This window comes from Centrocercus urophasianus, unplaced genomic scaffold (assembly GCF_019232065.1).
Source record: "Centrocercus urophasianus isolate 14NV4802_14NV808 unplaced genomic scaffold, USGS_Curo_1.0 seq_25, whole genome shotgun sequence".
NCBI lineage: Eukaryota > Metazoa > Chordata > Aves > Galliformes > Phasianidae > Centrocercus > Centrocercus urophasianus.
The window spans coordinates 1,772,624-1,791,744 of NW_024884811.1; the positions used below are offsets into that span (position 1 = coordinate 1,772,624).

The following is a 19,121-nucleotide window of genomic DNA, read 5'->3' on the forward strand; positions in this document are numbered from 1 at the left end:
GTGACCACTGAGGATAAGGAAAAGGCAGAGGTTCTGAATGCCTTCTTTATGTCTGTCTTTAAAGGTCAGACCAGTTATCCTCAGGGTACTCCACTCTCTGACCTGGTAGTCTTGGCTGGGGAGCAGACTAAACCCCCCACAATTCAGGAGGATGCAGCCAGAGGCCTACTACTCCATCTGGACTGTCACAAGTCCATGGGGCCAGCTGAGATTCACCCAAGAGCACTGAGGGAAGTGGTGGAAGGCATAGCTGAGCCCCTTGCCATTATCTATCAACGTTCCTTGTTGACTGGTGAGGTCCCAGAAGACTGGAGGCTTGCCAATGTGACAAGAAGGGTTGTAAGGAGGATCCGGGAACTACAGGCCTGTAAGCCTTGGTGCCAGGGAAGATTATGGAGCAGACTGTCCTGAGGGAGATCACATGGCATGTGCGGGAAGACCGGGGGAATCAGGCCTTGCCAGCATGGGTTCATGAAGGGCAGGTCCTGCTTGACCAACCTGATCTCCTGTAATCTAGTGACCTGACTGGTAGAGGAGGGAAAGGCTGTTGACATAGTCTACCTAGACTTCAGCAAAACTTTTGACACTGTTATCCCACAGCATTCTCCTACAGAAACTGGCAGCCCATGGCTTGGACAGGTACACTCTCGGCTGGTAAGGAACTGGCTGGAGGGACAGGCCCAGAGAGCGGCAGTGAATGAAGCTAACTGCAGCTGGTGACCGCTGGGGCCTGTCCTCTTCAGTAACTTTATTAATGACCTGGATGAGGGCATTGAGTGCACCCTCAGTAAGTCTGCAGGTGACACCAAGTTGGCAGGAAGTGTTGATCTGCCTGGGTGTAGCGAGGCCATAGAAAGGGATCTGGACAGGCTGGATCGCTGGGCTGAAGGCAGCGGGATGAGGTTCAACAAGGCCATATGCTGGGTCCTGCACTTTGGCCACAATAACCCTAGAGGAGTTCAAGGAATGTTTGGACATTGTGTTGAGGGATATGGTTTACTAAGAACTATTGGTGATAGGTGGATGGTTGGACTGGATGATCGCGTAGGTCTTTTCCAACCTTGGTGTTTCTGTGATTCTGCGATACTTGCACGTAATTTTAGAGAAGAACCACTCAAAATGCAACAGATCCAGAGCTTGCAGCAAAGTCTGAAGCTACTTATTGAGATTCCTGCCTCTGAAACGTACCTGAATTTACTGTCCTGCCCTCCACTGACAGTCAATGTAACAACTGCAGTAACAACTCTTCCACCAGGCCACAACAGGCTGTTATGAATTCCTCTAAAGGAGAGGGGAAAACTCCTTCAGACATCTTTATCAGCCTTGCTTGCACTGAATTCCTCTAAACTTCATAGAGCGCTTCAGCCCTCTCTATAGCTGTTGTAGCCAGCTCTCCTTCCTCATTTAGCAAAGAGGATACACTCTCATTGGCCTGTCTCTTCTAACTTGTGTACCTTTAGAATTCCTTCCCACCGTTTTTAACATCAATTGCCAAGTTCAGTACATCAATGCCTTGGCATTCCTAATCCTACCTCTGCATGTCCAGGCAACATCCTTGTGTCCTTTCAGGGTGACACATCCTTTTTTCCATTGCTGGTACATGCCCTTCTTTTCCCTCGGTTTGCCTAGTTAGACTGAATAAAGGGATAATTTTCTCCATTGCAAAATGAAAACAGCAGTGAAAGTGGAGAGATCAGAATTGGATAAATATTATTTAAAGAGGATGAGCAAAAAGTTGACTCTGGGATTAAAGACAGCTTTATACACACACTCAGTCTTGGAAAAAGATATTACTCAGAAAGATGTAAATCTGCGTGCAAATCCGTGCACTTTCAGCTTGTCAAGCTGCACAGTAATGACCCCAAAATAAAAAACAAAAACATCCTTGTTCATTTTCCAGCAAGAGAAGTCGTATTTGTTATATCTACGCTTATAGCTGATACAACAGGAGTTTCTACCACTTGCGTTTCTGTATATCCTCCAGTTCTGAAGATGAAAGAATGCTTTCATCATTGACTGCTTAACAATCCTTGAACTACATTCTCGGACAAATCCTTACCTGGTCCAAGGAAACAAACTGCTCACCCAGCTGATCTAAGCTTCAGACAGCTGGGTACCTGGCATACAAAGCATACGCACAGGAATCATGAACAAGGCTAAAGTTGGGAGGCAAGGACCACAGCTCTATCACATTTCAATAATGTGTATCACAGTGCACCAAAAGACTTGTTAATGGATGAGAAAGGAAAATAAATGCTGTAAGAAAGCACCCACGCAGTTATTCCCGAAGTGAGTAACATCATTTTTAACAGTTCCTCAAGCTTTCAAACTAGCATAAATAGTGAGACAGCTGAAAAACCTGGAGATATGCTAGAGTTTTAGCAAATAAGGTAAGCAGCATAATGATAAGGAGGTAAAACGAGCTGAAAGAACAGCTTGGGACTTCTATTAAGCATTAACATTGCCATCTCCAGTCACATCAGTCACTCCCCCTCCAAGAAAAAAAAGAGCACAGAAGGGATTATTCTGTCCGTGAACTGGAGATGCACCAAGAAAAGGACAGAGATGTAAACTAGGGTAGTCAGGACCCTGCCAGAAGGAAAACTGAAGGTAGCTGAGCAGAGTGATGGGAGTCCTTGATACAGAGACATTGAAAATGCAACAGTCCTCATTCCAGCAGGCAGTATAGATATATTAGTTGGAGCGTGAAGCTTTAAAAATAGCTCACTATTAAAGTAGTCTTTTTGAAAAAACAAAAAACCCTCTATTCTGTTCTTTCACCTGGTTAGTAGGCATGTTACATTCAGAAATTTGCACAGAGAAAGAAACAGACAGAAAGGGAGAAACAACCTCAGAAATCACCCCCAGAAAATGTTAAGCTACGACCTTTGCTTATCAGTACCTCTATTCAATTACAGCAAAGAACTGCTGTGCAGTTCTGTTCACAACACAAGCTTCTTTCCCCCTCAGGAAGTAAAACAGTTCTGTACAGACAGGACTGTATGTGTTCCATGAGTAAGCAGTAATGCAAGATGGATAAGTGTACCTACCACTTATTTTTTTTTTTTTATCCTGCACATTTTGGACATTCTAGGTAAGACGGAAGTATTAAGAAAAAAAATGATTCATCGAAATCAAGCAACATTAAGTTAGTTTGTGAAAATTCTTTATTACTGTGGCCAACAAGAGATCTATAACCTGAGGGATATAATCAGGTAATTTTTAAAACAACTTAGTAACTGATTGTTCACCAAACATCTTCAGACCTACTAAAGCGCAAACATCCATCTGAATAAATTAAAACAGTCATACTCCCAACTATTCTGCACCAGAGAAAAAAGCATGCTTGAAATAGGTATCTCCCTGACAAGTGATTTTGATTTTGTTACAATCATTTTGTCCATGATTGCATGTAACAGAACAAAAAAACATCATATCAATGTGTGATGCACCCTTTACCAAGGTCCTTTCCAGAAATTTTTCCGATTTCTAAAAGCATTTACATTCCAGAACCTGCATTACTTCCACTATTGTTTGCTACGTACTGTGCAACACACAGAAATACACAGAAGTTAACAGAGCACAACACAATAAATGTTATTTTGGAGCATTCAATTGATCCAACTGCCCAGGAAAGTATAGAACACTCTTTTTTACCACTAGGAAGTCTAATAAGATGCCTGATCAGAGTGTGCTCATCTTAAATGCTATTTGGAACCTAACAGGCTTGTAGACAATGATTCATTTAAAATTCAGATCACGTGGGTTTTTCCTTGTACTGAATTAAAAAGAAGGGAAGCTCTCATTGAAAAGTGCATGCAAACCTTCTATTTCAACTGTGACATAATGCTGGAAAAAAGATTATAATGCCTTTGTCCTTCTCCCAACTAGTTTACATCACAAAACCTCTACATGATTTGTCACCATTCAACAGCACTGAAAATCTTCTTAGAAAAAGATGGTGCAGAGGGAAATTCTCATGCAGAAGAATATTAGAGAGATGTTTTGGTTCCATCTCTGCTTCCCTGCATCCTCCAATAGCTGGTATGAAATCAACAATGTCACCAAATAGCTTGTATGTTTGTTATCAGCATGTACATGAGACTGCTGGATAATTTTTCTTCAAAGACTGAAATATTGCAAGGTAAAGGGGAAAAAAAGAAGACAAATAAATCCCTTTCCCTGCTAATCTATACTGTAACGTGATCTGGATATTTCACACACTTAATGGATCTCCAGTTCCAACTGTTATAAGCATTTCTTTTAGTTAACAAAATAAGAGAAAAACAAAACAGAAAATCCTGTGTCAACCCAGGTAAGAGGATCAGCTTTGTAACGTAAACATTCAATCCAACATACATTTTAACAGCTTTGATAAGTTACACAACTCTTATACCAACATCAGGATACTGGAGAGCCAACACAACTTTCTATCTACATTTCTTCTTTGGCTTCTAGCTTAAATTTCTCTAGAATAAAGTTTACAAACTCTTGGTTTTAAAAACCAATACTCTTCATTTTAAAAACCCACTTCCAATAAAATACTTGTTCTTATCTCAAGAAAAGCTCATCCACAGCTGCTCATGCATTTCATTTAAGCCATGAACATCCTGATTCTCTCGAGAGAAAACCATCACTAATGGTAACTATAATTTAGCTCATAAATTTCTTTTACTCATTTACTACTAAACACAATAAGGTATTCACAAGCATTAATATCCCCAAGAAATGCTTCACCTGATTTGTTAAATTTCTGAATTTTCACACATTTCTACATTTTCAAATTGAGACATTTAATGTACTCAGCATTCTCACTATTTACAGTGACACAAAACTATGAATTTCCCAATGAATAAATGTGCTACTTTCCTTAACTTTCTTCAATATTTTATACATTATGCATGCAGACAGACGAAGTTAAAATGGCTTGACCTTTTCTTTTTCATTTGAATGGCTACCTTAATTGCTGCTTTCACCACTCATGGTACTAAGCAGTGAGACTCAGTAAGTGAAAGATGATGAAAATGTTGTTCAGTTCAGCTTGACAATGAGTAACTTGTGACTGAAAGCAGCAAGAAACAATACTTCACTGTTCTAGAAAAAGGATGAATAAAGACAAATACTAAAAATACATATAAATACTAAAATCTTGATATTGCGTGAATCTTCTCCTTTCACCAAATAGAAACAAAACTTCCTCTAAGTATGAAGTATTAAATGCAAAAGATATCCCAATACATACTTTACATATTACATCTAATTTAATTAATGTTTACATAATCATTAAAATGTGTATGTTTGCAGAAATGTAATACTTTCATTCAAACTTATTTCTTACAAAAATTATCCATATAAATAAAAACAGCACTCTGATAAACACTTCTTTCTTTTTAAAGATTATCAACCACGAAATTTAATCCTGCAAATGAATACCTGTTAACCTGATAAGTAAAAATACAATGGTCTTCTTGGTCAGCAAAAAAAAATGGCTCCAAATTTTGTATAATAATTCCAAAGAAAATCAAAGTTGCTTCAAGGGTTATCAGAAAACAACAATATGGCTTTCCTTCAAAAGATTAAAAAAAAAAATAAACGTAAAACTTTCAAATAGTTCTAATTCAAATCAGTCTGCCTGCAGTAAAACAATTCTGGTCTACAGCACATCAAGACTATTCTTTTAGGCTGTAGTTCACTGTTATCTTTTTTCTGCTGTACTTATTTTTATTCAAAAGAGAAAAAAAAAAAAAAAAAAAAGGAAAAGAGTAAGTGCTTGCACCTTGCTTGCACCTTAAAGGAATGATTCAGGTTGACAAGTACAATAACCACCAAGTTAGCAACTCCCAACAAAGGGATTATCATAGTCCTGTGTACAGTGTAAGCCTAATAAAAATTCAGTATTTTATAACTGTAGTGGCAATCCTCAACTTACCTGTAAAAGATTACCTTACCACCTAACACTACTTAAAGTTATAGCAAGAGAAATTCAAAAGAAACAGTTCTGCTCACACAGATTTGGACCTGCTATCTGGCACTGGCTGCCAATACTATTCAGGAGCTGTAATCAAATCTGAAGTTCCTTTCAGGGGAAGCTGGACGGGGATAATTCTCAAGTGAATCTTCACAATTATTAGTCATCAAAGCCAGCCAATGAATAATCTCTGCATGTGTTTGTGTTTTAAATTCTGATGCTATAAAAGGCCTTATTCTGTTCTGCTCATTTGTATTCATATGAACTACTCACTCTTTACATTTTTGGCTGTAACATAACCTCTGTCTAGACTTTCAATATTTCTAAAATATAATGCACAATCTGTCTCCCGCTGGGCTTCTTGCTGGTCCAAGAACTTATGAAAAAAAAAACTTTAGAATACCCCTTAATACAGCAAACATTAGCTTTATGGTGAGAATCAGTCAAACCTTCACACAGTGCTGCCTTTTCTCCTTCAGCATGTAATGAGCACAACATTCAGCCAAGACCTAAATACTTACTAAGCATACTATACTTCACACTATTTCCAATACTATCTACTACACAGAATGCTCTGAGCTGTTGGCAAGAAAGATGCTTGCTGAAAGATATGCAAATTCTTCTGAGAATAATAATGAAAGCTTTTCTCCCAGTACTAAGTGCAAAATACATCTGGAACCACAGAATAATAAAATTGTTCGAGTTGGAAGAGACTCTCAAAAACCATCTAGTCCAATTCGCCTGCAATGAACATGAGCACCCACAACTAGGTCAGGCTGCTCAGAGCCCTGTCCAGCCTTACCTGGGCATCCCTGGTGTCTTCAGGGGTGGGGTATCTACCTCCCCTCTGCACAGTGTGCCTCACCACCCTTACTGTAAAAAATTTATTCCTCAGATCAATCTAAATATCCTCCCTTTTAGTTTGAAACAACTTCCCCTTGTCCTATCACAACAGAACCTGATAAAGTGTCTGTCTCCTTTACACACTGAAAGGCTGCTACCAGGTCTCCCCAATGCCTTGCCTTTTCCAGGCTGAAGACCCCCAGCTTTCTTAGCCTGCCCTTGTAAGCATCCTTTGAATCATTTCTGTGGCCCTCCTGTGGATGTGCTCCAACAGGTTCTTGCCTCTCCTGCACTGAAGAACCCACATCTGGATGAAGTACCCTAGGTGAGACCTGATCAGTGCAGTGCAGAGATGCAGGATCATCTACCTCACTCTGCTGGCCACAATTCTTTTGACTCAGCCCAGGACACAGTTGACTTTCTGAGCAGTGAGGGCACAGTACTGGCTCATGTCCAGCTTCCTATCCCCCAAGTCCTTTTTGGCAAACCTGTGATCCAACCTCACTTCCCCCAGACCGTACTGACAGTGGGGGTTGCCACAAATTGCCACAACCCAGGTGCAAGACTGCTGTCTAGATCTCTCTGGAAGGCATCCTGTCCCTTGGGCATGTCAACCACATCACACAGCTTGGTATCATCTGCAAACTTGCTGAAGGTGCACTTATTCCCAGTGCCAATGTCACTGATGAAGTGACCAAGTCAGTTCTCTCTATGCTGCAATTTGACCAACTTCATCATGCTATTTATTCCAGAATTACTGTGAATTTTTTTCTTCTGATATTAATACGTAAATGTACTTTGCAGAGTAATCTTACTTTGTCCTGGTTTTAAATATGAAGAGCTTTTAAGATCTAAATTCTTATCTCTCTTGAATTTAGGCAATGCAGTAAAAAAAGATTACTGCTGAATGAAAGTCTTCCAACCTTTTCTCTCTTTTTATGCAGTGCCTTGAAAACGCTGTCTAGCTTCTGCAAAGCTTAAAGGGCAGCTTTCATAACAGGCCATATTAGCTACAAAAAGATAATTGAAAAGATCTGTATTATAGGAAGAGATCCTTCTGAATACTTTCCAGTGTTATATCTTTATTATCCGTTCTAACACACTTCCCAGTGCAGCTCCACTAAGTCCATCTACCTGAATGACATAGGGCTACAAGACTCAGCTTGCTGAAATTTCGCTCTGGTCTCCCAAATGTAGCTGCTAGATATTTTCTCCAAAGCTTTCTATGGTTCAAACTCTGATAAAACTATGGACACACAATAACAGTGGACAAACTCTGAAAGACGGGAAGGATAGTAAGCATGTACTGCAGAAGCGACTTGAATGATGGGACCAGAAGAGCAGTGAAGTCTACATGAATAGAACCCTTCCATCTGCAGCACTTACCTGGCCAATGACCAACAGTTCTTGAAGCAGCAATAGCTCTATGAAGCAGCAACAAATATTGACCACCATTTGCAATTACATTAGAAAAAAGAAAATCAGTATTTCTGTCAGTCGTTTATCAAAAATCACTGGAACATCCTAATTAGGTAAACCTCTCTGGTTCCTCATTTCATCGCAACTCCCACAATGCCAAAGCGTAGTTCAAGTCTTTTGCAAATGAAGTTATTTTGGCTTGCTCAGATTAGACAGTTATGCAGATCAGTAAAACATACCATTCTGGTTATGTAGTGCTTTTTTCCCCTCAGAAACTTCCATCACTTCTCAGCATCACTTCAAAATGTAATGATTGCACAAGTTGAACAGCAGGCAGATATTTCTGATTCATTTAATTATGTATCTGTGTATTTCTTTAACATATTTCTGTGAAGGAAGCTAAAGCCAAGCCTACATCAGTTACAGCTTTACAACAAGACAACTCAAAGAAAGAATTAAGTATCTTGTAGGATTTTATGTATGTTTATTCTCCTTTTTCTATTTGTGCTGGAACAATTTAGTGGGACTCATTACATTTTGCAGATGTATCAAGTCAGGTATCAATTTAGTGGGAATGAACAGCATACACAGCATATGCTAAGAGACAACCTCTTTTGCGAGTGCACTGTGATCTTTTATTATAAGCAGTACTTTAGAGTAACGAGATGTTTTCAGGACGTTAAATCAGTTGATTGCCACTGAAGTATCAAACACTGCAACTTTCACATCTGAAAATCAGATATGCAGATAAAGATAATACAGTGAAACTTAGTTTACACACATCATTGGAGTAACTGATACACTAGCACTGCAAGGAATAAGCACATTTTCATACATATGGAAACTGCCATTCTCCTAAAATCACTAAATTGCTGCAATTTAGCTTCAAAAATTCCACTTTCTGCCATAAAAGATGTAACAGCATGCCTAAGAAGAACTTCCAATAGTTTGACACAGTAACATTTTATTATAATCCAATACTGTTTCCAGGTAGTAGTCACTAAAATCTGTAGAACTAACTTAATTTCCAATAAACAAGTTATCAGTCGAGGAAAGTCAAAAATTCCAGTGATACTGAACAAGAATTTGCCACTGAAGTATCAAACACTGCAACTTTCCCATCTGAAAATCAGATCCACAGACAAACATCTGCACTTTACTGACAATGTACTTTTTTTTTTTTTTCTACACCAAGGTCACGAGTTCAATGCAATTAAAAAACCTATCAAGGAACCTCAACATAAAATTTCCACAATAGCTTTCAAACACATTGAAAATCATTCTTGGCACAAAACCTATATACTCCATCAGCAAGTTACCTCACCATAAAACCGCCATTATGCTAATGTTTTGATCATCTGAAAACCACCCTGATGTGAGAAATAGTGACATTTCAGTGAGACAGGACGAAGTAAGGCAAACTGCAGGCCTCTGATCTAGCAGAAAGTGCATTCTGATTAGTACTTCTACTGAGATCCTAGGAGATAAAAGGATTTTTAAGTCTGACAGTTAGGGTGGAGAGATATTCAGAAGAGAACAAAAAGAGGAGTACTGAAAGCAGGTGATGTCATGCCTTTACCATTTTACTGACACGCTCCACAGTGTTGCACAGCAGTCTCCACATAACTATTTTTGAGAGCTCAAGATCCTCTGTGGAGACAGTGTGGCTAGATATTCAATATTTTAAATGCACAAAAAGTTGAAACAGGACTAAATATAACGTGTACATTGTCTTTTGTGCTCCTGAACATGTTATAATGATACTCCAAAATACTACTTTTCAGAACTATGTCCTGCCTGACATAACAGAAGAAAAGCCTACTCTACAAAGCTTACAAGCTCTGGCACTCCCATCTTCCAGAAAAAAAACACACAGTGAAAATGGAAACAACACTGTTCTTCCCCTGAATCCTCCCACTGGCACAGCTTGCAATTTCAAACCATAAACATCTTCCAAACTTTTAAGTGCTTTGAAAGTGACTACCCTTTAACTCAGATTGCCAGAAACACACAACATTGAGGATAGACATTAAAATTCTCCTTTACACTCTGTAAGTAGTTACGAGGCAAAACATAGGACTCTGGGGGTATCTTGCATTCAGGCAAAAGCACATAAAGGCAGTTTACCAGGAAACATACATGCCACTTGTTCACAATGGATTTATATGCTTTAGAAGATATAAAAAAACTTTTTCAGTGACACAGCTTTCTCTTTTTTCAAAAAGCTCACTGTCATCACAGAACAAAAAAAATGTGCTTTGAACTGTTTTTCATTAGGGAAGTAACGAGCTAGAAAAAGATTTCTTGACAAAGCTTCTCTATTTTTTAACTCTCCCTCTCTTCCACCTCAAGTCTCATGATGTGGCCACTTTTGCAGGACTCTGTGACAACATCCTCTCAGCTGCCAAGAGATATCTTTATAAACGTGTCCTCCATTTGAACTCTAGCCTAAGCACAAAACGTAAAGAATAATAAAAGGGATCTTGTGGGTACCAACCACATCTTGTATTTCCTGAAGCTAGCAAACTTATTTTCATTTGAAAGGGAAGCTTACGTTATAATTGGGATTTTTACGTTTTCACATGAATTACAGACCTCTTTATACTGTGTTTCATTACCTGCATGCTAATGCGCTTTGAGAATAGTTTCATGTAACATGCTAGAATGAAGTCTCCTGGAAAACTGACACTAACATCACCAAAAGATTAATCATTTTATAATAGCAGAACCAAGCAACATTATAAGGAAACACATAAAAAAAAATTCCAACTATACACACTGGTATCCTATTTTCTCCTTATCAGCTACTAAAATTTGTATCAATTACAAATGATCATAATTGATGCACACGTAACTAATCTTACTAACTGATGGAGAATTATATCCTAGAGCAGTTGTAAATAACTGCAATTATTTTTGAACTGCAAACCTCTACTTTACAAAGTGCTCTTAAAGATACAAAAAGCCCTGTATTTTAAACTGAGGTACTAACCAGCCATAGGTGGAGAGGGAAGAAGATACTTATGTTAGAGTTCACAACTCTATTTTCTTCCTTTTACTACAGAAGATTTTTGGTATTTCTAAGTTTTTGCCACTCTCTAATCTTCCTGTTTTCAAGAAGAAAGAAAAAGCTGTTAAGATACATTACGAATGAACATCTAATTCTACTATCAGGATTTTACTTTCAGAAATTAAACCATCAAACTTTCCTCTTGTCTGCCCTGATGCCCCAACTCAACCAGTGAGAACTGGAGTCTCTGTGGCTCTTTTCATGTAATAAGCTTCAAGAATGCTAAAACAAGATACTAACAGTGCATCTGTAAAATAGTAATAATTAAAAAAAAAAAGTCTTAAAGAGACTTGACTTCCCTGTTTTCTTCTCTCCAGGGCCTGCTGAAGAATCCCAGAATGATTTCTAAATTTCATATGACAGGACAAATGAAATTTGGTCCAGAACTAACTGAAGCTTCCCTAACCTGCACTTTTTATAAAAGATTCTTCCTTCTGCTTTTATTTTTTCATTGTAAGATATCACTTGTAATAGCAACATGGACTCTTTTAAATACAGCTTGAAGCTGAGGTTCAGTTATTGCCCAGAAATATCAGAAGATCACAGAGATCTTAAGTACCATGCACTCATGCACTTACAACTATGAGTTTACTTAAAGCATCCATACCATAAACTTCTTCATTAAAGTAACAACAATTGTTATTTACATATAACCACATGGCATTGTTTGTAAACATGCTTTCTCATCCACTTTGATAATACTGGTTACTTTCTCCATGAGGAAATCTATGTCTCAAAATGTGTATGTAATCATCCATGAAAGTACTAATCTATTTTAGAGATCAGTGAGATTTACTGCCCTCTCAAAGTCGATATTGAGATGTATCAATCTGAAGCAAGCAAGCGTTCAACCTGATACTAGCAGCAACACAAATTAGTTGAAGAAAACCCTAACAATGCCTGCAATGAAGTTAATATCTGGGACAGAGAGAACAAGGAAGATTTTTTTTTTAAAAGCAACAAAACCATATTCTGTTTAGCCTTGCTGTCTTGATCATGACCACAGCAATCCAGTTTACAGTTACGTTCATTCTGAGAAAACAAGCTATTTTCCTGCACTTACAAAATGCATATAGCAATTTTAATTAAATTATTGCTTGAAAGACAAAAAACCTAGAGAAGGAAATACTGTGAACAGATGTAATTCCTTATAACACCAGCATCCGTAATTTAAATCATCACTGGAAGTAGTTTTAGCTGCTCAGCAGCTCAGACTAACATGCCTGACAGAACTTAATGGCAGAGGTCTGGAAAGAAAATAGCCAAAACAAAAGGCAAGTTATCAAAAAGGCCCTTGGGTGTGAGTTGAAAGATAGCAGACACATGTATTTTTACAGCACATAAACGGTTCACAGTCTTAAAAGGTCAAGACTTTATGATATTTATTTGTATTTTTCAAAGATTATGTTTTTAGTAAAGACACTTACTTGTAAAGGTAATATTCAGCCTGATCCACTTCCTCTCGTGAAGAAATGTTGTCAACAAACTGGTTAAAAAATAAGAAATAAAAGCTTAAGAGGGAGCACTTATCTAGCATATTAGAAGAAAATGTCACTTGGATACACACAACAAATTTGTTCTGCATATTTAGGTATCTGACAATAATGGACATCTTCAAGTCTTCAGTTGCTCCTAATCAGGTTTCTTCTAGGCTGCAGAAAGTAAAATCTTTCTAAGTTCAGCCAACTCTCCCCAAGCTATAAGCAATGCTACGTATCGCACACGGGGACAATCAGAAAACCATGTCCCTACAGCACAGTACACATTATTTTGCTTGCTTTTTTTCCTGTTTTTTTTTTTTTTTTTTTTTTTTTTTTAAACACATCCCTTAAGCGTGCATTCAATTTCTAACTTTTTTTCCAATTTTCAGTGAGTCTTAACATTCGCTTGCTCTATTTCCAGAAAGCTTTCTTTTCCCCTTCGCCTGTTTTGCACATTCACACTATAAATTCTGAAGGACGATGGCATCTTCTGCTTTACCACAGATACGAATAATGGTAAGAAAAAAAAAAAATCAACTGCCAAGCTGCAAAGCACAACCTCCCTCCCACATAAAACCTCACAAAATTCCCAGTGCTATCAACTACAAAAGCAAAGTTTTTGATCAGACTTCCTCCTATGCTAACAGTGAATCTTCTTTTCTGGTATGCTCAACATGAGCATAAAGTTACACAATGTCTTTAGCTCAGAATAACAAGTAAGTAAGATCAGAGCTTCTTTTTAACCTAAGAATAAGCTAAAAATTACAGTTTAAGCCGACTGGTGCTTGTTTTTTAGTTTCTTAACTTTCATCATATATATATGTATATATAGATCATCTCTGAGCGTGGCAACAGCATGCCTGTGCACTTCATTTTAGAAAATCTGAATTTTATGTGAGATCCAGTTACTAGAAGGGGAGGCTGTTCGAAAATTTGAAAATGTTACTTAACCAGTGCAGAGGTCAGCCCAAGGCAGGAACAGGAGGAGGGTACAAAGTAAATCTGATTAAGCAGTAAAAAGGAGAAGAACATCCATTTCCTCTATGGATAGTTTCAGAGCCAATAATCAAGGACGTACAGTAACTGCACAAATTGTTCTGTGACTCTATGGATAATAGTGCTAACGAATTCTAATTAGCATTAGTGTACCAGTACACTGTTACCGCAGTGGTGATTCAGAATGTAGGCACACTGCATTTCCTTAGCAGCCTGGGTTCTTATGAAGTACCTTAGAGGATATTATAAGCTCTCACTAATAAGTACAGAAAACACAGGAAGGGAGGAAATGTGTATTATGAAAAACTGTAGCCCACTAACAAAGTCAAACCCAGCTTTACTGAGAAAAAGTTCTATTTCTGCTTTGAAGACTCAACAGTCCAGGTGCTAACTAATGAGCTCAAAGAAACAACAAAACAGTTTTATACAGCAATTGAACAGTATAACAAGACATTTATGATCCCACAGTTCACAGCAGAGGTGATATCATTTATATCCTCTGAGCTCCCTTGATTTCATAAGCATTCCACTGTCATTTCCATCATTGTCATTTCCATCACTTCATGATTGGAAATAATTTTCTTACCCGGGCTATTGTCAAAGAGCTGACAGGCAGCTTTCTTTCATAGGTTCTGTCCATTAAGTTGGCTAATTCAGCTGGAGAAAAAAGAAGAATAGTGTATTTAATCAACCAGTATTACAGAAAAACTTCAGAGAATAGAATAACTACAGAGTTATCGCGTAACTTGGAACAGCTGGGGCTGTTCAGCCTGGAGAACAGAAGGCTCCAAGGTGACCTGATAACAGCCCTTCAATGTTTCAAGGGGAGCTACAGGAAAGAAGGGGACACTCTTTAGTACCATCTGTTGTGACACAAGGGGAAATGCTTTCAAGCTTAAGGAGGTTGGAGATTTATGTTAGATATAAGGAAAAAGTCTTTTACAGTGAGGATGAGGAGACACTAAGAACAGGTTGCTGAGAGATGAAATTGATGTCCCATCCCTGGAGACTTTCAAGGCAAGGCTGGATAAGGCCTTGGGCAACCTGACTGAGCTGTGCACGTCCCTGTTCATTGCAGCAGAACTGGACTAGATGACCTTTAAAGATCCCTTCCAACTCTAAGGATTCCATGAAATTAACTGATTCCTTATTTCATTTTGAAGTTGTATAAAAATAATATTTTAAATTATTTTTAAATACTCCAACAGGAAATAATTTATGGAAAGGTTCTCAACCTTATAATGTCTTGGATGAGGTAACGAATATAAGTCATCTAAAAAGCCTAAGCAGATGTCCTGATAATTTATGTTTGCTTTCGAGCTTCACACATGCTGGACAGTGCCTCTGGTGTTCGTCCTTTCTTCTTTGGTAAAACAAAGAAACACAAAAGCAAGCCATACCATCCTCATATACCCTACAGCGACAAACAACAGGTCAGAAGAAATTCTGTTAATCAAACTGAGCCCTGTGCCAGTGCCTTATTAACTTAATAGCATTTTGCTTCAGCAGTCATCTAACAATATTAAATTGGCCATACAGGAATTTTAAGCTTTTGTCTGCGGAACAGGTAGATTAACACTGAACTTCATGAATTTAATCTATAGTTTGTTTTGTACTATTACCAGAAACTAATGACTCAGAGACTAAACTGTTCAGCATCAGCTGTTAGACGAGAACTGATGACATTCAATCTATAATATTTAGAGACTCCAACCATACTCTCTTCCTTCAGTTTTCCATGCACAGGAATCCAATATATTTATTATCTGTATCACTTTCACCTCTTTTTCTTCTTTGCGTTGCATGACACAAAGTTCCATTGGCTGCACTGCAAGAGCTGATGGCTTGGCTTGTTACAATTCATTTTCCATAAATGTCATCTGACCTCAACCCCTGAAGTAAGTGCCATTTCAGAAATGACCAAACCACTTATTCTGGCAATACTGGAAAGGACAGAAAGCAGCACTGTACCAGTAACCATAGAAAAAGTTAATTTAAATTGTTCTTGTACCACCAGTTAACACTGAGAGGTATACAGTTCTAATGCTACAAACTGTATGCAGTGCTACCCTAATCTTACAGCTACTCTCTAAAATTACAAGGCACATGCAAATACTTTTTGCTATAATAAACAAGAAATCTTGCTTGACCCTTCAGTTTGGATAATGCCGCTGTCTGCTGCATACCATTAATTTTGTATTTACGTAACACCTTCCCTCCTAAGACACTTGATAGTATTCTCAGGAACACCAAAACATCATCTTTGACAAGCAGCTTATCTCCAACTAAGAGAGTATTTCATCAACGTGAAATGAAAGGGAAATTGAGAGCAAAGGTGCCGAGGCAAGGAGCAGCTCTTGCAAAATACAATATGGGATGCTGAAATGACACAGGCCATCAAAACCATATAACACTACAAAGCCACTAAGCGAGCAGATCAACCTTTACATGGTAAAGCATTTTCTGTGGAAATATCCTTACAGAAAGTATCCATATTTCACTTTGCATTTCCTGTTTCTCCAGCACTCAAGAAGGAGCACACAGGTAAAGACTACAAGGGCATTTCTAGCAGTGATAAACATAGGAGAAGAGAAATGCTACCGCCACGTCAACTTGACAGGAAATGGCTAGGTTCTCACCTAAACATATCAAGCCAACTATCAGCCAACATTCATCATCTGTGTTTTCAGAAAAGTATTCAATCAGAAATCTCCTGCATTTGCAACAGGGATCCGACAGATGCACAGGTTGGGGCATAATTATCTACTCCAGAACAACTTCTGTTAAACACCTCACTGAAAACTGGAAGGTGATATCTAAAACCACTGTAGGCCATATTCAACTCCTGAGTCTAGCATTTCTTTTATCTAGGTGCTCACAAAGATGAAAAGTCCACCTCAGGAAACATCAAGTATATAAGGACAATGTAATTCCAATAAATAAGAAGCCTTAATTTCAAGACTGTTACATACACATCTACACTGGGAGAGTTCACATGCAGAATTTTAATGATTTTAAAACGTAAGGTCACAGAAGATGAGCTAACCTTAACTCCCTGAAGTGGTCCAGGACAGGTCAGAAACCCATAGATGAGACAGCATCTTAAAAGCTCATTCAACTGAGCACCAGGTTTTTGAGAAAGAAAAACATGAAGGAAGGCTGAAGTGAGTAAAGCTTATGTTTCACATTTCTCTGTTTATCCACATCCCTGGCAGCTTCTGGAAAGATCCACAGCCTTGTACCAAAGACTACTTCAATTGGAAACGACAGGAGTTTGCAAAGGAAGCGCTGCCACCTGGTGTTTCAGATAAGCCATTTCAGGTACCAGGAGATTTTTTTAAAACAAACAAAAAAGAACCATTATCGATCTCACTTGAATTTTGCCGACCTCTTAGGTTTGGATAATTGCAATCTTTCTCATCAGGATACCTGCTATTACTTAATTTTACCCTTGTTTAGCAACAAACCAACTGAAACACTATGCAATCAAAGTCCCGCCATGCCTCCTGTTCTGTTGCTATCTATTTTTCAGTATGTACAGCTCAAATTTCTTCTAAACCCCTATCTTCCTATCACCACACATTTGTAAATTTCAAAATAAGACATTTATAGTACTTACATTTTAAAAAATATATTCCGTGTACACAAAATACAATCTTTTTCTTTCCTGCATTTTTTTCTGTGCTGGAGTTGGCTGCTAATGCTTGGATTGCTAAACGGATACTACAAAGAAGTAAATCCGTAGTATATCTCTTATATAGATGCAGTAAGTGAGTTTGACATGGCAGCACACCACTGCATCAGAAACTGGCTTTATATGTATTTAAATAACACCTTCATCTTTAAATCAAAAATACCTGTTTTTTCCCCATCAGTACATTCTCATACCATAGTTCTGCAGAATAACAGAACTGAAACTATGGAATAAAAACAAAGCAGTATCTCCTCAACACAAAGAATTCACACCAGCTACAATCACCATTTACTACACAGAAGACTGTATGCACAACATGGAACTGAGAGCAACAGAGCCAACATCTCTAGTGTGCCTAGTCTTGGAAAACACTAACACAGCTGACACTGAATTAACAGAATGAAAATGCAAAGTAGTTCTACATAGTCCACATTGCAATTATCTGCTTTGGATCAAGATCTTTGGCAGAGCAGCAGCAAAAACTGTGCTTGTAAGGTCTTGCTAGGCCTGGAAATGGCCAAACATGGACTGTACAAGAAGTTATATGACGTTTTCCTCTACAATAGATTAGTATTGTCTATAAAGTTGGTCAAAATATTAATTCTATTCTATCTGCAAGTGACAGGTTCAAATGCAATGGGGGCGTCAATGTCTGCAAATACAGACTGAACACCACGTGTTGGTTGACTATAAAGATTTTCAAGGAACTACTAGATCCAAGCTATATTAATCAGCCCCTACCAGCTGTTCTGGTCCATGTACCATAAAACACTGACAAATCAGTTTGCCTCTTCACAGGCAAATAACAAATAGATTCCCGCGCTAAAAATACTATAATTTCATGGGTACTCCTGATTGAGAAAAGCCCTCAAATTTCACCTCCTGATTCCTCTTTCAGATTCATAATTTGAGATACAGTTAACAAATACAGTGTACTTCTCCCTCTTGTAAAATTATGAAGAAAATATTAATTAAATAAGCACTTTAGAAAGTTTTTAGAGCCCTTTAATACTTACTGAATGAGCCTCTTTCGCAATGCATTACAGCTAAAACAGTTGTAGTCAGAAACAGTTGTTATAGATTTCACACACAAAAACGTGACATTCATAAAAGTCTGGATTTTGTGGGGAAAAAAATAAAACAGCTTGTAGAAACTAAACATTGTGTAAATGGACAAGTCCTTTCTTTCAGAATTACAGCGTTGAATACGTAAGACATTCATAGTGTTAGGCAGATTTTCACACAGAATCACTGAAGCATTTTGGCCCTTTTTTTTTTTTTTTTTTTTGGATTTATAAGTGATGAGGTAATCTAAAATTATTTCAGGTGCAATTGTCAAAATGGTGGAAAAATAAAGAAACTTTTCTCACCCAGGTTATGCTCCTCTTTTTGTCTGTTTTCCCATTTTGAGCTGTCCACATATGCTGCAGAAAGAAGAGATCTTCTACCTTAAAAAAAAAAAATCACTGTGTAAGTCAGGTTGACTATCTAAGCGAGCATATAAACTTTCTATCAAGTACCTTTATCACATTCACTGACTCAAACGCATTAAACTGTACGATAGCTGCAGTAGCTATCTAAACAGCTTAACTTCCCTCTACCTGGAAATGCCATTACCTTGTTATTTTTCAAACTGAAGAGTTTCCCCCT

The 19,121-nt window shown here is 38.0% G+C and overlaps 1 protein-coding gene across 2 annotated transcripts in view; it reads right to left on the bottom strand.

Moving 5' to 3' along the window:
* MRPS27 (mitochondrial ribosomal protein S27) overlaps positions 1-19,121 on the bottom strand; it is a 66,545-nt gene that overhangs the window by 46,419 nt on the left and 1,005 nt on the right. For both annotated transcript variants that reach the window (XM_042825537.1, XM_042825536.1), the window contains exons 2-4: positions 18,842-18,919; positions 14,364-14,434; positions 12,728-12,786 (exon numbers count right to left, since the gene is read on the bottom strand). In XM_042825537.1, the coding sequence (XP_042681471.1) occupies positions 12,728-12,786; positions 14,364-14,434; positions 18,842-18,919 (208 nt within the window). The remainder of the gene's footprint in view (positions 1-12,727; positions 12,787-14,363; positions 14,435-18,841; positions 18,920-19,121) is intronic.